At 40.7% G+C, this 20,528-nt stretch overlaps 1 protein-coding gene across 4 annotated transcripts in view; it reads left to right on the top strand.

Moving 5' to 3' along the window:
• PDE1C (phosphodiesterase 1C) overlaps positions 1–20,528 on the top strand; it is a 491,302-nt gene that overhangs the window by 49,497 nt on the left and 421,277 nt on the right. For all 4 annotated transcript variants that reach the window (XM_059728692.1, XM_006258197.4, XM_019483444.2 and 1 more), the window contains exon 2: positions 14,902–14,952. In XM_059728692.1, the coding sequence (XP_059584675.1) occupies positions 14,902–14,952 (51 nt within the window). The remainder of the gene's footprint in view (positions 1–14,901; positions 14,953–20,528) is intronic.

Genomic DNA, 20,528 nt, shown 5'->3' on the forward strand with positions numbered 1-20,528 from the left:
GAACAAGCAAATAAAAGCAAATAAAATCTTGTTTACTTTGCAGATTGTGACCCGTAGGCCCAACAGAATGAATCTTCCTCACTAGTTCTACCCCTCTATTAATACAGTGCAGTCTTGGAGATTGAGAGCCATTACTGTGAATGGAACAATTAACTCCCACAAATCCTCTCTCCATTTCAGCTTTCCCTCTATTTTTCATCTATACTTCCTAGAGACTACAAATAAGCAGGATAGACTATTGATTGCTTTCCTATGTCTTAGTGCACTTTCTACATATTATATTAAGTTATGAGGAATTTGCTGTAAGTTGTCTTTGGAAAGACTGTTTCCAAAGATAATATTAAACTTTGGTAGAACCATGGAACCATCATTCTTGTGAAATTAAGAGAAGTAGAGCTTTTTTCTTATACTCCAGTTAACAAAAGCAACAGAGGTTTGGCGACAAGAAAGTTTTTAAGATTATTGCTGCAGAGCTTAAGCCATTATTTTAGGCAGCAAAAGAGTTCTGCTGGTGTTTTTCAACCTAACAACATTTATCTCCCTTTTGTAATGAATGCATTGCACAGAAAATGCTGATGTAGTGTAACATGAATGTTTCCTATCTAATTCAATTATTTTAGATTCTTATAAAGCACACAAATTGCTTTAGTACTTAGCCAGACAAGGTTCTTTGGGTGAATGTGATATTTTTTATTAGACCAACTAAATAGTTGGAATAATTATTCTTTGCAAGCTTTTAGGCACAAACAGGTATGGGGAGAATCTGCTGTCATTTTGTGTTCTCCTGGATGGAATAGAAGCCAATACGCAAAATACAGGTCTGTGAAAATGCAAATGCATGGCAGTAAGGATCAGGGGTCATGGGAGACAATAGGTGTGAGACAGGTTAGGGGGGAGGGGGAACATTGACCTGGTGATAGAATGTGGCTGGTAAAATGTTTAGACGTTAACTGGCATTATTGGTTGGCAGGCAGGTTACAATGTGCCATAAATCCAGTTTATATTTAGTCCATGCTTTTTTGTATCCAGTAGATTTATGAAGTGAAGTTCATAGGTTCATCTATGAAAGGTGTTTTGTAAATTCACTTAGAGGATTAGAACTGAGAGATTGGAGAGAGTGGTTGTTTTGTGAGAAGTGTGCACTCACAGGTAATAGGGTATTTTTTTCTTTGATAGATTTTTGGTGTGTGTTCATTCTGGTACACAGTTGTTGTTTGGTTTCTCCTATATATTTTCCATCAGGGCATTTGGTGCACTGGATGAGATATATTACATTTTTGGAGCTGCAGGTGTAAGATCCTGGAATGGTGATGGTTCTATTGTGGGGTGTAGTTATTGTGAGAGTGGTGGAGATATGCTGGCAGGTTTTACATTTCTTGTTCCGGCATCATCTGGATCCATTCAGTGTGTTTTGGGCCATAGTGAGTTCGGATACAAAAAATCATGGACTAAATATAGACATTGGATTTATGGCACATTATAACCCGCCTGCCCTCCTGAATAACTCATATAACCTCTCTACATTTTACCAGATACATTCTATCACCAGGTTAACATTCTCCCTTCCCTCTTGCCCCCACCTACCTGTCTCACACCTATTGTCTCCCATGGCCCTTGATCCTCACTGCCACACACTTACTTTTTCACAGAGCTGCATTTTGCATTTGGCTTCTACTCCATCCAGGAGAACACAAAACAGCAACAGACTCTCCCTATGCCTGAAGAAGGGTGTTTGTGCCTGAAAGCTTGCAAAGAACAATTTTTCCAAGTATTTAGTTGCTCTAATAAAAGATATCACATTTAGCCAAAGAAGCTTGTCTGCCTATGTCCAACATGGCTACAACAAACAACCCTGTAATACCTAGCTACATCTAAAGGTACACAGACATCTGTCTTTACAGTGTTTCTGTGTACTCATGCTGTATAATTAGTTAATGTGATGGGGAGTTATTTGTCATTATGATTTGTGGATTATTTCAAAGAGGAAAATGGAAGTGGGTAGGGGAGAAGTGATTGGAATTTAATTAAAAAAACCCCACCATCATCATTCGTAGCTGATCTGAGCTTGATGGGAGCTCTTGGGAATCGTGATAGTCTACCAAGCACTGGAGTTTTGTGGGTAGTCAGAATAAAGTAGGGGAACAAAATTAAGGTAGGTTTTGGAATCTTTACTCTCATTGACTTCAGTGGGATCAGGAATAAACTGACGCTGAGTGGTTTTTTAAAAAAAGACCTCAAACTTAATCCTTTTTATACTTATGGCATTCTAATTTTCTGCACTTAAAATATTTTCTCATGGAAACTTAGTGGTCTATAGTGCATTTTTAAACTTACTGGGAATAAAGTTACCCTATTAATTATAAAGCAAAAGGGGGGGGGGGTTGCTTGGAAATTTTTCTCATACAATCTTAAATTCTGTAGATGGATTATGAGTTGGGTTAACAGATGGGTTGTTTGGCATTAATTGTAAGCCGCCATAGGCCTTTCTGGGCAGGGCGGTATCTAAATCTAAATAATAATGTTGATCATGATGGTTCAGCATGTCATAAAGAAGTACTGGTGCACAGTGGCAGGTAGGTCAGGGGGCAGAAAGCAGAGAATCGGGTCAGATTAGGCATGGAGCACAAGGCAGGGAGCAGAAAGCAGAGCAGCAGATTTAGGCAAGGGAAAGGGACTAGAGTGATATTTAGGGAAGGCGTGTGATTAATTTGTCGCCCCTGACTGCCATAAGGAATAAAGTGTATTCCACTGTAGGTGCAGCTTTCCCTTCAGGAATCTGACCAATGTACAGCTAAAATATTCTTTCATAAAGACACCATTTCATCTACCAGTATATTTGACTGCCTTCTCTAATTCTTGAGCAAAGACAGAATGTGATATGCATGGTGTCTGCTAAGCAGAGAGCATAAACCAAAAAAACCCTTAATTTTTTTCAGATATAGGAACTGATTCATCATGCAACACTTTAATTTTTCAGATATAGTTGCTTTATCTATAGAATAAAATATAAAAATGATAGGGCCAAGATAATCCTGGATGTGACAGTTGACAAATGTCTTTGAAAATTGCTGAACAATCAGAGATGATGCTGTTTGGTTTTGTTATATAATGAGATCATAGTAGCTAGGGTCAGAAGGGACCTGAACAGATCATCCAGCCTGATCCCCTGCCACAGACAGGAATGAATGCTGGGTTCACAAGACCCCAGACAGGTGATCGTCCAACCCCCTCTTGAATTTGCCCAAGGTAGGGGTGAGGATCACTTCCCTGGGAATTTGGTTCCAGATTTTGGCCACCCTAACTGTAAAATATTGCTTTCTGATCTCTAACCTAAACCTATTCTCCATCAGCTTATGACCATTGTTCCTTTTCACCCCACGTGGTGCTGGCGAGAAAAGGGCTCTGCCTATTTGCTGTTGATCTCCCCTGATGAGCTTGTAGGCAGCCACCAGGTCCCCCCTCAGCCTCCTCTTGCTGAGGCTGAACAGGTTCAGGTCCTTCAGTCTCTCCTCATAGGGCCTGTCCTGCTGCCCTCTCACCAAGCGGGTGGCCCTCCTCTGAAAGCCTCTCCAGGCTGGCCACATCCCTTTTGAAGTGTGACACCCAGTACTGGACACAGTACTCCAACTGTGACCTGACCAAAGTCACATAGAGGGGGAGTATCGCTTCTCTGGACCGGCTTGAGATGTACCTTTGGATGCATGACAAGGTATGGCTGGCCTTGCTGGCTGCGGTCTGGCATTGGCAGCTTATGGAAAGGGTGGCTGTAGAAAATAATTTTGAATTGAGTAATCATGAATTGATTCACTTTAAATTTAATGGAAGAATTGACAAAAATAGGTTTGCAATGAAGGATTTGTATTTCAAAAAATGTAAGATTTGTGAGAATTTAGGAAACTGATTAGTTAAAGTAATCTGGACTGAAGTGTAGGAGGACTTGAATGTGAAGGAGGCTTCATTTTTCTCAAAATCAAAGTTATTAAAACTCTCAGGAATTTATATCCCAAGCAGTGGATAGGAACGAGGCTCCAGATCTGAATGGAAGAATAATCTCAAGAAGGACATTAGCAATAATGCCATTTCCTATAAGGAATCATAAAAAAGGACTGATCAGTGAAGAAAGCTGCATCTTAGAAGTTAAGAACTATATAATACAGTAGAAATCACCAGAAATTAAGCTTCAGAGGATAATAAAACAAATAGCATAGAGTTTGACAGCTCTGTAAATGAGAGGAGAACAAGGAAAGAAGTGGGGCTGTGATGCTGTGAGGATAGAGACAAGGATGACAGCATGGGCAACCGGTGCCACCTTAGTCAGGAGGGGTCCTCCTGCAGCTGATCCCGCCGCCTGGGGTTGTTCCCCACAGCCTATCCTACCGACCTGGGTGGGGGGAGGGGGTCCCCCTCTGTGGGCGATCGCTGCAGCTGCATCTGTGAGTGGCTGCGGCCACTTCTGGGAGTGGCTGCAGCAATCGGCCGGTGGTTGCAGGGGGGGCACAGGTACTCCCACCTGCCTCCCCTGCCCATCGTCTAAGCAGTGAGTGCAGCTGCTCAGGGGGTGCACCAGAGCTCTCAGAAGCGTGCATGTGTACCCTCATGCACCCCCCTCACGTCGCCACTATATGACAGAACAAGAAGCAATGGTTTCAAGTTGCAGCAAGGGAAGTTTAGGTTAGAGATTAGAAAAACTTTCTCACTAGGAGGGTAGTAAATCACTGGAACAGGCTACCCAGAGAGTTTGGGGAATCTCCTTCCTTGGAGGTTTATAAGACTTGGCTAGACAAAACCTTGGCTGGGATGATATCATTAGGGATAGTCCTACTTTGAGCAGGGGTTGGACTAGATGCTATCCTGAGGTCCTTTTCAACTCTAATTTTCTGTGATTCTCTAAGGATAATATAGACATGGACCCAAAACAAAATAAATATTTCTCCTTATGTTCCAACAAGGATAATTTTGTTGAACAAAGGGCAAGAGGGATAATGGAAGTGTGGGTATAAAAAGTAAATTACCACTAATAAGATGGAAGCAAAACTCAAGTAGCTTACTACACTCATGTCAAGGGGACTTGACAATGTTCATTCCAGATTGCTGAAAGAACTGGCCATGAAATCACAGGTCAGGCACCAAGCATTTTTAAAAAATTTAGCAAGTAGGTGTGGTACCATAGCAGAACAGCAAACGTAGGGGAAAAAGATGACCTGGTCATATACGGGTCTGTTAGTCTGATCTCTGTGGTATAGAATCATAGAAAATCAGGGTGGAAGGGACCTCAGGATGTCATCTAATCAAACCCCTGTTCAAAGTAGAACCGTCCACAACTATATCATCCCAGCCAAGGCTTTGTCTAGTGAGAAAGTTTTTTCTAATATCTAACCTCAACTTCCCTTGCTGCAACTTGAGACCATTGCTCCTTGTTCTGTCATCTGCCACCACTGAGAACAGTCTAGATTCATCCTCTTTGGAACTTCCCTTCAGGTAGTTGAAGGCTGCTATTAAATCCCCCCTCAGTCTTCTCTTTGGCAGACTAATTAAGCCCAGTTCCCTCTGCCTCTCCTCAGAAGTCATGTGCACCAGGCCCCTAACCATTTTTGGTGCCCTCTGCTTGACTCCTCCAGTTTGTCCACATTCTTTTTGTATTGGGGGGCCCAAAACTGCTGAATAGAGGGGAATAATCACTTCCCTTGATCTGCTGGCAACACTCCTACCATTGCAGCCCAGTGTGCTGTTAGTCTTCTTGGCAACAAGGGCACACTATTGGTTCATATTCAGCTTATGTCCACTGTAACCCCCAGGTCCTTTTCTGAAGAGCTGCTCCCTAGTCAGTCAGTCCACAGCCTGTACCTTTGCATGGGATTGTTCTGTTCCAAGAGCAGGACTTTGAACTCATCCTTATTGAACCTCATGTGATTTTCTTTTGGTCCAGTCTTCCAGTTTGTCTAGGTCTCTCTGAATCTTAACTCTACCCTTCAACATATCTACTCCTGTCTCCAGCTTGTTATCATCTGCAAACTTGCTGAGGGTGTACTCTGTGCCATCTTCCAGGTCATTGATTAAGATATTGATCAAAATTGGCCCAGGACTGACCCCTGGGGCACCCCACTTGATACCGGCTGCCAACTAGATATTGAGCTGTTGAGTACTACTCACTGAGCCTGTTGTTCCATCCAGTTTTCTATCCACCTTTATAGTCCATTTATCCAGCTGTATTTCCTTAGCTTGCCTGCAATAATGTTGTGAGAGACCATATCAAAAGCATCTACTGGTCTCCCCGCATCCACAGAGCCAATCATCGCATTGCAGAAGGCAATCAGGTTGGTCCGGCATGGCTTGCCCTTGATGAATCCATGCTACTTGTTCCTAATCACCTTCTCCTCCAAGTGCTTAGAAATGGATTCCTTAAGGACCTGCTCCATGATTTTTCCAGGGACTGAGGTGAGCCTTATCGGTCTGTAGTTCTTGGAGTAGGCTTTGGAACAGATTTTTTAAGACGTGACAATGATGAGTCATGGAGGTAAAGGGGAAAAATGATAGCATGCAGCATAAGTTAACCAAAGGTAGAATGAGCCAGATAAAGGTAATATTGGTATTACTATTTTATAGGATAACTGATTTTCTAGACACAGGAAGTATGGTGAATGTAATCTATTTAGATCTTGTGTGAACATCTGATGTGGTACTATATGGGACCCTTTTAGTGAAGCTGGAACAGCTAGAAAATAGTAGAATTGTAAGGAGTATAAGAGCTAGTACAAGGGGAGTTGACAATGGGTGTTATTGAAAATGAGAGTTATCAGGCTAAAGAGGAGTTGCTGTTCACTGATCAATCTTGGCAGTAACTTTATCTAATATCTAATTAATGACCTTAGTGCTTATGTGAGGAATATGATGCTGACATTTTATGATGACATAAAAATTGGGCGGCATCATCAGTATGGAGGAACTTCAGATATACAGAAAGAACTGGATGACCTTGAAGACTGGAAAGTTAGAAATAGGATGGAATACAGTAGTGCAAAACCGCTACAATACAAAATGCATGGTCATGCACTTGGGGACTAATTATAAAAAAAAAAATATAAGATGGGAAGTCATTAGTTAGAAATGACTGCAGTGGAGAAGGATCCAAATGCACCAGCTGATCACAGGATGACTATGAGCTGCCATGTGGTAGAGTCTTGAGAAAGAAAAAAGTTTTTGGATGCATCAGGAGAAGTATTTCCAATACAGAGATGGAAGGATTAGATCCATTGTAAATGGCACTAGTAATAGGTGCCAGAATTTTCTGGAATTCTGTTTACAGTTCAGGTCACTTGTGTTTAAGGGATGAATTTACCCCAGAACAGATGCAGAGAAGGGCTACCAAGATGAAGCAGGAAATATAATACCTACCTTATGAAAAGAAACTAAGAGCATGGTTTGGTTAGCCTAGAAAAAAAGGCTGAAGAGTTATAAATAAATCAGGGGGATTAACAATAGGGTGTGAGAAGAACTATTTAAACTACAGAACAAGGTTGGCACAAGAACTAATGGGTATAATTAGCTCATGAATAAATTTAGATTGGAAATTAGAAGCAAGTTTCTAATTATTTAAACAACAGCCTTTGATTTGGTGGGGGGGGGGGGACATGGAGATCAGTACATTTATGGAAAGAGCTTTCCTGATGTGTTACCCATGATAGCAGGAGACTTGACTTTATGAACCACATAGTCCTTTCAGTCTCATTTTCCTTTATTTCCATCCATTTATAGAGATTACAATTACCCACCTTACATGAGTATTTTGAATAATAACTCAAGTGTGTAAAGTGATTTGTGATCTTGAAATGGAAGTCAGTAAGGAAATAAAATTATGGGAATTCACAAGTTTTTAAGTGGAATAACCTTTCAAAGTATGCAAGTATAAGGTAAAAAATGCTTTTATGTCCATCCTCAAAGAAAAACATGCACAAATTTTATGAGTAGTATGCATTTGTTCATATGTGTATGTGTTTGTTCTTTCCTTATTTTAAAGTTTACCCTTTCATAAGATTTGGACTAATGCTTTAATAGCATATTTAACTTGAAATATGAAAGATTAAATTCATCTGAGCTGACCTTTGGCTAGCAAAATGTTTTGCTTGTATTAAGGTATTTGTAAAATATGATTTGTGATTTTTGTATTTTGTTCCCTTGTTAAACCATGAAGCATAGAAGATATACTGTTATCTTCATTTGTCAGTCTTAGTGAGCCATTAAATACGAATACAAACCGGTGTATTTTTCTTTGCATTGTACTAGAGATTACTGGGAAAGAGTCTCTGACAGCTAAATGGGTTCAAGAAGCATACTGGTGAAATTGCTACCTTTTTGTAGAAAAAAAATCAAATTGGAGGAGATTATTTCACTGGACAGATATAAGAAGTTGGGAATTGCCTTAAAATTGACTACTTGCATGTAAGTGCAATTAAATGAAGAACCAATAGTACCTATCAAAATATATTTATTGTTGCAATGGAGCCCTTCAGTAATAGCCTGAAAAGCTTGCTCTTATAATAGGGAGTCATATAACATAATGGAGGAACTCTGACTAGGGCAGTGGACAGGTGTTACACTTCTAGTGAGAAATGCAGACTTATGCTAGAAAAAGTGAGCATACAGCTATTCAAATGGTTTTTCACCAAACTATTTGGCGAACTGAAAACCACATTGCCAGAGCCTTGGTCATGTCCACATGGCTATACATGGTGCTGTGTCCCATCCTGCACAGGAGCTGAATGAGCTCTCTGAGGAAGGGGTGTCAGGCTTTAACTCTGTGCTAGAGGAGTACAGTATGCCCTGGACTTGCTTCACTAGATTTAAAAAAATTCCAAGTTTTCTCTGCATTCATTTTCCTGAACTCCTGTTTCCCCATTTGGTTCCCTTAGTTTGTCAAAATTTGTCTTTTGGCAATAAAAAACCAATACGCAACAAAACTTTAATTATAAGGCAACTTTGTTTGTGTCTCTCTTTATCTGAAATTGAATCAACTCATTGCTAAGATTATTTTCTATGTTGTCCTCAAAACTTTCCAGAACCTTCCCCCCTCCCAGAGCACATGTATAAATACTTGGGGGTACTAGATTTAATGTGCATTAACTAATGTAGATGTGCCCACAAAGTATGTGGGTGGCAGAGATGTATGGTGGGCTGGAAGTAAAATTGGTGAGCTTGTTTGGCTGTGGAAACTGTCAAGAGGTCCATTGTGACTCTGGACTCCCAGTGCAAGGTGGTGGCGTGTTTTGCAGAGTGGCCAACTAGTTGGTGCCTCTTTGCTCAGCTGTCCTCCGGTACTATGGAGATGGGGACCCCACAAGGCACACAGGGACCTCGCATATTGGGCACATGGCTTTGAAGCACCCATCAGTACAGGCTCACCATGCTCTGCTTCAGATGGCTGGGCACTTGAACACTTGTATGTGTATTTCTCATTGTGTTTTTGTCACTACTTGGCAAATGAACACCTGCTCATAGCTTATGAAACATTTTGCTGTTATTTCAGTTAAGCAAACATATAGCAGATGAATGTTAGTTTAGATTTCACTGGCTAGAGAATCATTGTTGTATGTGTAGTGTCTATAGCACCTGTCTTTCTGAAGGAACTTGAATTGCTTTACTCACTGCATACATGTCACTGTACTTGTCACTGATACCTAACCACTTCTGAGGTAGAGTGTAGAAGTTAAAAACTTTAGTTGTGTTCAGATTAGTGCACAAAAGAAGGTCAGATGCACTTAAAATCCCAGGAAAAATCAGAGGACTCTTTTAGTGTCATGCAATTGGAGGTCCAAATAAGACTGTATGATTTAGATATCCCTTCACATGACAACAATGCTATAATGCAATACAAACAGCACTAGAAAAGAAATGACAATCCTCATACCATCTTGGTTTTAAGTCACCTGCAGGCTGAGTTATGTCAGTATAATACATTGTTGAGCAGCAGCACATAATCAAGAGCCAGATCTTGAGCTTGGGTAAGAAGATGTAGGTGCATGGAAATCAAGAGGGTTACAATGATGTACAGTAGATGAAGAATTGGTCCTAAATCTCTTTGTGGATAATTCATTAATAGAAAAACCAGCGATAGTTTGCACCTCTACCTTAACCTCCATAAATCTTCTAATTTTCTTCCCTTTTTTTGTGCATCAATTCTGCACGTATAAAGTACCTCTGCACCCACAAAGGAGTGAGTTGTACTTGACCTTAGGTGGATAAGGACATGATATATATTTGAAATAAATAAAAGCTACATAAACACATATTTATCTTCTCTAATTATGTGACTCTCATTACCATGATCTCATAGCAGCCAATGGCATTTTGGTATTTATCCTTACTTCCCTCCCCATCAGAGTTTTGTAACAGTTCTTCTCATTGTACAGATGGGGAACTGAGGCCCAGAGAAGCTAAACGATTTGCCCAAAATTTTTTTAACAGGATAGGGGCATGAAGTATAGGTGCAACTAGTGTTCTAACAATTTGACCAGTCTGTTAGGAGCTCATGGTTGGAGACCTAAGACCTAGTTTTCCAGAACCCACAATTACCCTGGTCCTTGCAGTTAACAGAGGGAAGGGACTTACTGTGCCTCAGCTGCTTTGTCGCAACTTTCCCTGTGCCTACAATTATCTTCTGGTAAGGGAAAGCTAAACTATGATAATTTAGCCTGTTTCATTCAGGGGTAAGCTGTCCCAGTTTAGTTCTCACCTATAAGAACAGGTATGGCACACCTAAATGTGGTTAAGTTCTAGCTCCCTATTAATGGGAGGCATGTGAACAGTCCCTCTAGTTTGGAGTTGCACAAACTTATTGTTCTGTAAGGTAAGAAAAGTTTTGGGAACTGGCTGCTGTTTTAAGGGCCAAGCTTTCCCAATATAGAATTTGCATGGAGTTTTGTGAAGCTCCTGTTGTTATGCACTGCTGATTTGAAATGGAACAAAACACAGTTCTTGGATAACTGAACACCATTTGGTACCAGGAGTAAAAATAACTTAAGCAAATACCCTAAATGGAATTATGGAACAGTTAGAAGCCCTACCAGCACTGAAAATTTGTGGAAACATGAAAGATAACACGATGAAGTAGAAACAGAGCTTCACTCTACCTGCAAGCCATGGCTGCTAGGAAAAAAGAGTACAGTTAGAAGGGAGATTTATTTTTGGAAATGGCTAATTCTGCAGCATTTGATGAAAGACTTGCAGAGCTCGAAGTCAGAAATGAGTGAAAGCAGCATGTGAAGCTGCAGGTTATGGGGTGACAAGCATAAATCAAGGGCAGCCCTGGCATATGGAAGAGCCAAAGAGCAGACACAACTTGGGAAAAAATGACAACTGTATTATTAACTTAGAGGAATGAATTATGGCAATGAACAGCACAGCAGCAGAAGATGGGCAGACTGAAAGCAAATGGAACATTTGTTAACTTTAAGGTTGACCCATAAGGAAAAGCTACCATGTTTCCAGACACGTAATCATTAACTTGAATATAGTGGAAGGTACATACATTAAATTCAGGGTTTACAACAATGCATTTATCACTGCTAAAGGAGTATGTATTAGTAAATAACGAACTGGAAACATTACAATTTGTAATAGCACCAGGGGAAAAAGCCCATGCTTATTGGGTTAAAAGTGTGTCAAGCTCCCGATCTTATCAAAGGAGGACTCAAGAGGGGACTAAACAAAACAGAGGAAGAATTTGCATGTATGTTCTAGACAATAAAAAACTGGTGTCAGTCAATGAAGAATGGCTAAAGAGACAGATAATATAAAAAAAATCAGTATGATATGGATTCCCAGGAGTTGCCCCATTGCATGAAAATGTTTGTTTCCCTGTGATGGGATGCAAACAACAGGGGTACTGCAAGAAATGTTCCATGGTTGTATGAAGTTGTTACTATGGATGGGCACATAATTAGGGGAAATGGAGATGGAAGAGGCACAGAACTTGCTCTTTTGCCCAAAAAAGATGAGAATCTTGGTGAGGCAACAACCAATGGAAATTGTGGCACTGAAGTCTGAGGATGTGGACAAGTGGTCTTGCTGTTTTTTGTCAACAGTAGAGCTGTTGTTCCTGGATATAGCTATGTGAGTCCAAGAAGCAATACAGGGTATCTTAGATTCATTAAACAACAATAACAAGTTTAGTTATTAGGCTGGTTATAATTATTCATAATTCTGTGTTATACTAATGTTATTGTTAAAGCATTGATCCTGTTCAGTTAAGGAAGGGAGTATGTGGTATAGTTTCCACCATCTAAGACTCCCAGAGTTAACTTGTATCAAGCAAACAGAAACATCATTTACTATGTGTTAAGTGTTCCAGCTATTTTGTGTGCACTCAGCCATTTTTTTCAGCTTTATTGTTCATACAAGCTATGGAGCTGATGCTTTGCTGGAGGTACCAGCTGTAGTTGTAATGCCTATTTCAGATAGGGTGCATATAGCCGTTAGCACTTCAAGCCCTCTATGAATGATGAGAACTGTATTTGAGAATATACCTTAAAGGTTGACTTAACAGAGAGAAATCTAGGTGGGGTCCTGTGTAGTCATTGCTACTAAAGCTTAGCTGGTTTGAATAAAATAAAACTAGTTCCTTGCATGTAAACTAATGATGCCACAGCACCTTCAGAAAGCATCATGTTTTAAGAGCACCATCTGCTGTCTACACTGAGCAGAATTACACATCTGTTCCTGTAACTTTTTTGAGCACTGAAATGACTGCTTATTTTAATTTTAATTGCCATGACATGGTAAATATTTTGATCAATATGAAACTAATAAATTTTGCAGCCTGAGCTTGGACTATGTAATCTTTGAGATCTCTCTAATTGTATGATTCTGTGACTTGAGGGGAAACCTGAACTGAATCTAGATTGGCATTTTAAGAGTAAAACCAAACTTATTTATACTTTTTAGATTTGCTAGAAAAATTAAATAGTCACTCTCAGAGAGCCTTGTATCTAAAATGATCAGTTTTGGGTATTGTCTTGATGGAAAATTATGAATCTATTTTCTCATCACTTTTCAATTTTTTCCTCATCATATGCACATGCTTTTACTTGTAAGGTTATATGACTAATGATGTAGCTTATCTATGGCAGTAGTGTTTTCAAAAGAAAAGGCATGAAGGAAATAGCTATTTAAAGCTCCTGAATGATTACATATTCTCTGTAAGAATGCATGGAGAGTTCATGTTCCTTGAATACTACTGAAGTAACTGGCTTTATGCGACCCTGCAGTAGCACTGTATAAATAATTAGTTAAGTTTGCTATCAAACTGACAAGATGAGAGGTATTTCAGTCTGAATTAAATGGCAGTGGATTTCTATGGGGATAGGGGGTCTTGCCAAAACCAAAATATAAGATAAATTTGTTGTGAGATACAGAAAATGTTTAATCCCAAACCAAAACTTTTCTATTTTTAAAATAAGTAAAGCCATAAAAGTTATAGATTAGAATTACGCACCATTCACAAAACCAGTAAGGAAGGGACATACTTGTCCCCCCCTTGAACAATAACTTGATGGCTCAGGCCTTTGGGATGTCAGACATAGCTTTCAATTCCTTCTCCGCCTGATGGGACTTACCTATTCTACCACCAGACTATAGGACTTCCTGTAGGGGCTTCTCTGAACCTCTCCTGTGGGAGCATGATATCTTTACAGGGAGGGTGGGGAAAAAATAGATAGAAGTAGACACATACAGGCAGATTTTACAGTGTAGCCAGATGCGCTGAGTACATGGGGGGCCCAAGGACCCAGGCTCCCTTGGGATGAAAGCGGTCACCTGAAATGTGTAAAACTTTCCACATGCCCATTATCTTAGCCCCCGCCCCAGCAAAAACAAAAGTTGAGGGCAATGAGCATGGTGGTTAGGACTGTATTCAAAGATGGGAGAGTTAGGTTCCAGTCGCTGTAGGAAAGGGATGCATTTAACCCATATCTATCACATTCACGGTTAGCATCCTAAGCACTGAGCAATTGAGCAAATGTTGGGGAAATTAATATCTCATTTTTGCTTGTTTTTCAAATCTAGTCTGAACTTTCATTTTTTTCTTTTATATTTGAAACTATTCAGTGAATTCAAGTCAATTTGCAATAGTTTTGGGTTGGCTGGGATGATATGTTTGAGCAAAAAACCAGAAACAAGAACAAAACCCAGCCCTACTTTTGCAGTTCAAATTTAGCCAAGTTTTATAGGGTAGACCTTATATAGACCGTATTCTGTCTCTATTGGTCTATGTGAATTTAAATTTGTGGTTTTTTTCCATTTTCCTTGGGAGAGGGAGGGGAGAGATAGGGAGTGACAGACAGTAGAGTGAAGTAGTCCTAGTTTAAACACCTATCCAAGGCATCCTGCTGAAAATGGGACAAAAGGCTTTATTTGACCAAACCAACAGAATGCTTAGGACTGGTGTTTAAAATAGGACAGTCTTTGCAAAAATGGGACATGTGGTCACCCTAGCTGTAGCTCATCTGTAAATAAAAGCCCTTGGAGAAAAATGATGGTTTACTTAACTCTCAGAAAACAAAATACTTAACACCTGTGAGTAAAATTTATAATGCTGATTTTACTCTACATTGGTTAAGAGTTACCGGTTAATTAATTAAGTCAGCTGCTAGATAGGCACAAGATAATGTTTGCATATGCATCTGCGAGAATTACATCTAGGTCCCTGTAACATAGGAAGACTAAACTGGTACAGATAGGTTAATAGTCAAATAACTCGTACAGAATTTTCAAAAGTATTAGCTAGTATGTAAAAATTATAAACATTCTTACTAGTTGTATGACTTACATGTAGGTATTGGTATTTTCATAAGTATTAAGTGATATGATACATACATTTTGATGTAACATCCTATTTTTCTTTCTTTGCAGTTGCAAATGAGACAGGCGACAAAAATGCTCGACCTCTTTCACGATTTGCTCGTAAGTAGCCTGTGCATTTCTTTCTAATTCATTTTTACACCCACTGTGTATCAGAGGAGCACATGGTTGTCTACTGTATTAACATCAAATATCCCTGTTAGCCCTGGCATCCCATTTCATGTTACAATATAGAATCCTGGAGCCTTAAAAATCTTCCTGATGTTGTCAGAAAACTGCATTATTCTCGCAGTAATGCCAAATACTTGTGAACCGTTGTCAGAAACAGCGGTTCACAAGTATTTGGCATTACTGCGAGAATTCACCTCGTATGACAAGGTAGAGTTCTAAAGCTCTACGGCTATATTCTTGTTTCACGTGCTACTTCTCCAAGTTCTAAAAGTGCAGATGTTCATAAGGACCTGATTCAAAGCCAACTAGAGTCGGTGGTAAGGCTCTTGTTAGATATAATGGGTTTCAGATGAGGACATAAAATAGCAAATTTTTCACCAAATCAGCAAATCCTTCAACAGATTTTATAGCAGAAAAGGGGCATCTCTTGTTGGGGACTGGCCATAGTACTCGAAGAATGTGATAGAGGGGAGTGTAAATTAAAAAAAAAGAAAAAGAAAACTGGACAGGTATTAAATGACAGAATTACTTTCCCAAGCCATTAGAATGAAGCCAGTTATGCTGTATGTTGTATGTTTAAAAGGACAGTAATAGATGAGAATTCCTAGTAGAGACCTGAGGAAGAATGCCTTACATTTGAAAGCTTGCCTACCTTTATCTCAGCTACACAGTTGGTCCAATAAAGCTATCACCCTAAGAAATCCTTGCCTCTCACATAATTTCTGGACCGTCATGACTACATCACTCTTGTAGTATAGTAGACCTCTTCAAATCCAACCTGTAATTTCAGTATACTTTGATCTGTTGGTAGAAGGAATGCTGTGGTCACCATTGGAAAGGGTCAGCTTGTCCCCGTTTTTAGTACCCAGTGATAAAATGACAATTACAGAACTTAGAATGGGTACACTGGGAAAACTGTGGCATCTCATTTATTCCTGGGGGGTGGGAGAGGGGAGGGAATACAATGTGTGTTGTTTTTATTTCCCTTATAAATGCTTGGATATTCTGCAAAATAGCATATATGTTGAATGTGCCAAACCTGTTTCTGAGGACACACAACTTAGCTACCTATTGTGAAAAATCAGATTTAAGATAATTTCTGCATATTTTTATTGCATGTAAATCCCCTCAATTTTGGTACAGATTAATATGACAAGAATTTACCTCTGACTTGTAATATTCCCACACAGTCACATGATGGCACCCTAAGCATACTGTATTTTATTTAGATGTATTATCTTCTATGGATGTGACTAGTATTTTAAATCATCCCAGGTATAATAACCCGGGACATCATTCTCCTCTTGTACTCGGCCTTAGTGAGGCCGCAGCTGGAGTACTGCGTCCAGTTTTGGGCTCCACAATTCAAAAAGGATGTGGAGAAGCTTGAGAGAGTCCAGAGAAGAGCCACGCGCATGATCAGAGGTCAGGGAAGCAGACCCTACGATGACAGGCTGAGAGCCCTGGGGCTCTTTAGCCTGGAAAAGCGCAGGCTCAGGGGTGATCTGATGGCCACCTATAATTTTATCAGAGGTGACCACCAGTATCTGGGGGAACGTTTGTTCACCAGAGCGTCCCAAGGGATGATGACTAGGTCGAATGGTCATAAACTACAACAAGACCGTTTCAGGCTGGACATAAGGAAGAATTTCTTTAGTGTTCGAGCCCCCAAGGTCTGGAACAGCCTGCTGCCGGAGGTGGTTCAAGCGCCTACATTGAACACTTTCAAGAGCAAACTGGATGCTTATCTTGCTGGGATCCTATGACCCCAGCTGACTTCCTGCCCTTTGGGCAGGGGGCTGGACTCGATGATCTTCCGAGGTCCCTTCCAGCCCTAATGTCTATGAAATCTATGAAATCTATGAAACTCAGGAAGACTGAATGCTGCCTATTCAAAAAAGCTAAAAGACTGAACAGGAGTAATAAAATTAATATTTTTTAGGGGCAAGTTTGATATCTTATTTGGAATTTGTTCCACATAATGCCATAGACAAAACCCCTATTGTGAGGGATCCATGCATTAAGTGTTATTAGGTCAAAATTGAAATGGCAAATGATGATGAAGGAAAGGAAAGTTGTAAAATGTACATGTTTTGAACATTTTTCTCAAACTCCTCTTTTTTCTCAAACCCTTCCAATATTGTTGCTCAGAAGTATATTTGAGGATTGTAAGATGCTATGCAAATTTCACTTGAAAACCTGGACTTTTGGGAACTTCATTTTTCACACTGACATATCGCACTATTAGTCAGCCCGGAATAAGGGCGTGATACTTGGGAATAAGCTGGCACTTCCATGTAGAATCTGACATGTATAACAACATGATTAATGTGGGGAAACCTGGTCATGTGTAAAAAAATATGTTGCAGACTTGGGAGATGTGTTTTATTTCTGTTTTAGTCTTGATTCTAGACAAGTCAGTCATACCACCCTAGGGGTTGTGATGACTTGCACTGATTTTATGGCTTATAAGCAGATGTCATGCACAGGAGACCCTTGTGCAATCATTCATTAGCTGAGCCTGTGCTCCAGGGGGCTGAAGTATTTAGATAAGTTTCTTAGCTCCCAAGGTCATCTGCTAGCTCTTTGAGAGTACTTTGAGAATTCAGATTATTGTTATCTCTCTCAACATGAGTGGTTAAGCAACAAATTAAGATGTCACATAGTTATTCCAGTTAGCAAAAGAAACTGGTCATAAAGTTAGGTTTGTCTAATGCAAACCTGCTTATTTACAGAGAATATATAAAATCCTGTTTCTCAAACATAGCAGTAATTAAGCAGCAGCAACACTATCCTTGAAATAAAAGACCTACTGTACTTACTCAAATTTAAGATGGCCCTGAATTTAAGATTATCCCCCAATAGATACTATACATGGAAAATTTTATATATGGTAGAATCTGATTATTGAAGGGTTATCTTTAATTCATCCCACCGCTGCAGGGAGACAAGCAGTGGGGGGAGCAGGTGATGTGGGGAGGTTAAGTAGCTTGCCTCAGTTTGTGCCTATCCCCCATTTGTGCATACCCTCACCACCTCTGCCCCCTGACTGACCACCTTTGCAGCCTTGGGCCCCACTATCCCCCAGCCTCTGCTCCCCCTTCTTTCTCTCCTCAGACTCTACTTCCTTCCCTTCCCTCCCCCAGCCTCTTTTACCTGCTCCCTCCACAACCACCTAACCCTTGTTTTGTGAAAGCTCTGTCCCTGTTCTTGCCTTTGCTCTGTGCTCTGTACTGGCAGGCTTCATCCATGCTGTAGCTGGGAGCACTGAGCATGACCCCAGCCCAGCCCTGTAGCAGCTTTGTGAGCTGTGTGGTCTGCTGTGTGCCCAGGCTGCAGTGTGGATTGAGCCTCCTAGCATAGAGCAAATACAAGGGGTAGAGGGAGAGGGGCAGGTTGGGGAGCATAGGCTGTGTGGGAGGTACTGTGTGGGAAGAGGCTGCCAGGAGAAGATGGCAGGGTGCAGAGGCAGTGGGGGTGGGAGGCAGGCAAAAGCTGTGGCTAAGGCCCTAACCCCAGGTAGGGGCTGAAGCCCAAGCCCCAGCTGTAGCAGCCATCTGTTCCTCACTTCCCCCCTCATACTTGATTCCAAGACAAGTGATTCCTCCCATGTTAAATGGAGAAAAACGGTCATCTTAGAATCGAGTAAATATTATAGTTTTAATGCTAATGGCAGCCAAATACATATAGCCTATTTTCTTGCATACAACACCCTCCCTCCCCAATATAAAATATGCACCTTGTTTTTTCTTTGAGAGCCTCTGTCAGGGAGAAAAAGTATCTACAGTTGGAAGCCAAAGAGCCCTTCATACAGCAGGTGCTACTTTACTTTTTACTTACATATTGGCCAGGGGCTAGCAAAAGTGGCAAAAGCTGCTGTTACCATATTTCCTTGAATATGAGAGAATCATAGAGAAGTAGGGCTGGAAGGGGCCTCCAGAGGTCACTTAGTCCAACCCTCTGCCTATTCAAACCATACCATAAAAACCATAATCGCATACAAACATTAATCTAAAGTCTAAATACGACTGCCGTCAGCCCTGACACAACATAGACCTAACACCCTAACCTGGCACAAGTAAGGCAGGGGAACCATGGCAGCCAATGCCTAGCTTCTATAAAATGTTGTCAATGTACATTCAATAGGTTCTGGGCAGAGGGCTATGCCCCCCCCTAGAGAAGAAGGCAGATCCCCTCACAATCCATACCAACCTGACCGTGGGGTAAAATTTCTTCCTGAACCCAAATATGGTGATTGGTCTGACCCCGAGCAGAGGAGCAAGACACTCTAGCTAGGAACCTCCAGCTTTGCTCCTACCAGGAATATTGGTATGCTCCAGTCAAAGTCTCCAGCCTTGGCTGTAGCTAATACCCAGTGCCTCTGGGAAGGCTTAAAAACACCCTGACACAGATAGCAAAAAGGGGTGGGGCAGGGGAAAGTAACGAAGTTCAGGAGCATGGGAAATATCCATAGTAGGGCAAAGGCATAGCTACATCTACATCACCCCTGGCCAGTGGCTGTCCAACCTCTTCTTGAATGCTTTCAGTGATGGAGAATCCACATTTTCCCTAAGCAGTCTATTCCACTGCTTCACTATTCTAACAGTGAAGAAGTTTTTCTGGATATCCAATCTAAACTTACTTTGCTGCAACTTCAAGTCATTGTTCTTCACCCTCCCCTCTGCAGCAAGAGAGAAAAGGTGCTTTCCCTCTTCTTTATGGCAGCCCTTTAAGTGTTTGAAGACTGCTATCATGTCCCCTTTTAAGCTTCTTTTTTGCAAGCTGAACATACCTAGTTCATACAGCCTCTTCTCATATGACTTGCCTTCCAAATCCTTGATCATCTTTGATGGCTGCCTCTCCACATCCATTTTAAAATGTGGAGCCCTGAACTGCATGCAGTACTCCAGATGGGGCCTAACTAGTAGCTAGTGCTAAGCAGAGAGGCACTAATCACTTCCCATGTCTTGTACCTAATGCTCCTATTGATGCAGCCCAAAACTGCATTTGCTTTTTCTATGGCTACATTAGATTGCAGACTCATTGAATCTGTGCTCTATCAAGACTCCCAAGTCCTTTTCTACAGTGCTACCATCCAGCCAGGGGTCCCTTATTTTGTCTCTGTGTTTTTTATTATTTTTCCAGAGGTGTAGCACCTTGCATTCATCCACATTAAACTTTATCTTGTTAGTTCAAGCCCAACTCCCAATCTATCGAGATTCTTCTAAATAGCATTCACATCCTCTGTGTTCTCAAAACTTTCCAGTTTTGTGTTGTCCATAAACTTGCTCAGGAAGCTTTCTATGCCAGCATCCAAACTGTTAATAAACATGTTGGGCAGCACTGAGCCCAGGACAAACCTCTGTGGGACTCCACTCAAAACCTCCTGCCATTCTGACATGGACTGTTAATAATTATCCTTTGCTTGTGGCTATTGAGCCAGTTATCTATCCGTCTTATAGTAGTTTTATCTATCCCACATTTCTCCAATTTGTTTATGAGAAGGT

The sequence above is a fragment of the Alligator mississippiensis genome, chromosome 5, assembly GCF_030867095.1.
Source record: "Alligator mississippiensis isolate rAllMis1 chromosome 5, rAllMis1, whole genome shotgun sequence".
Lineage (NCBI taxonomy): Eukaryota > Metazoa > Chordata > Crocodylia > Alligatoridae > Alligator > Alligator mississippiensis.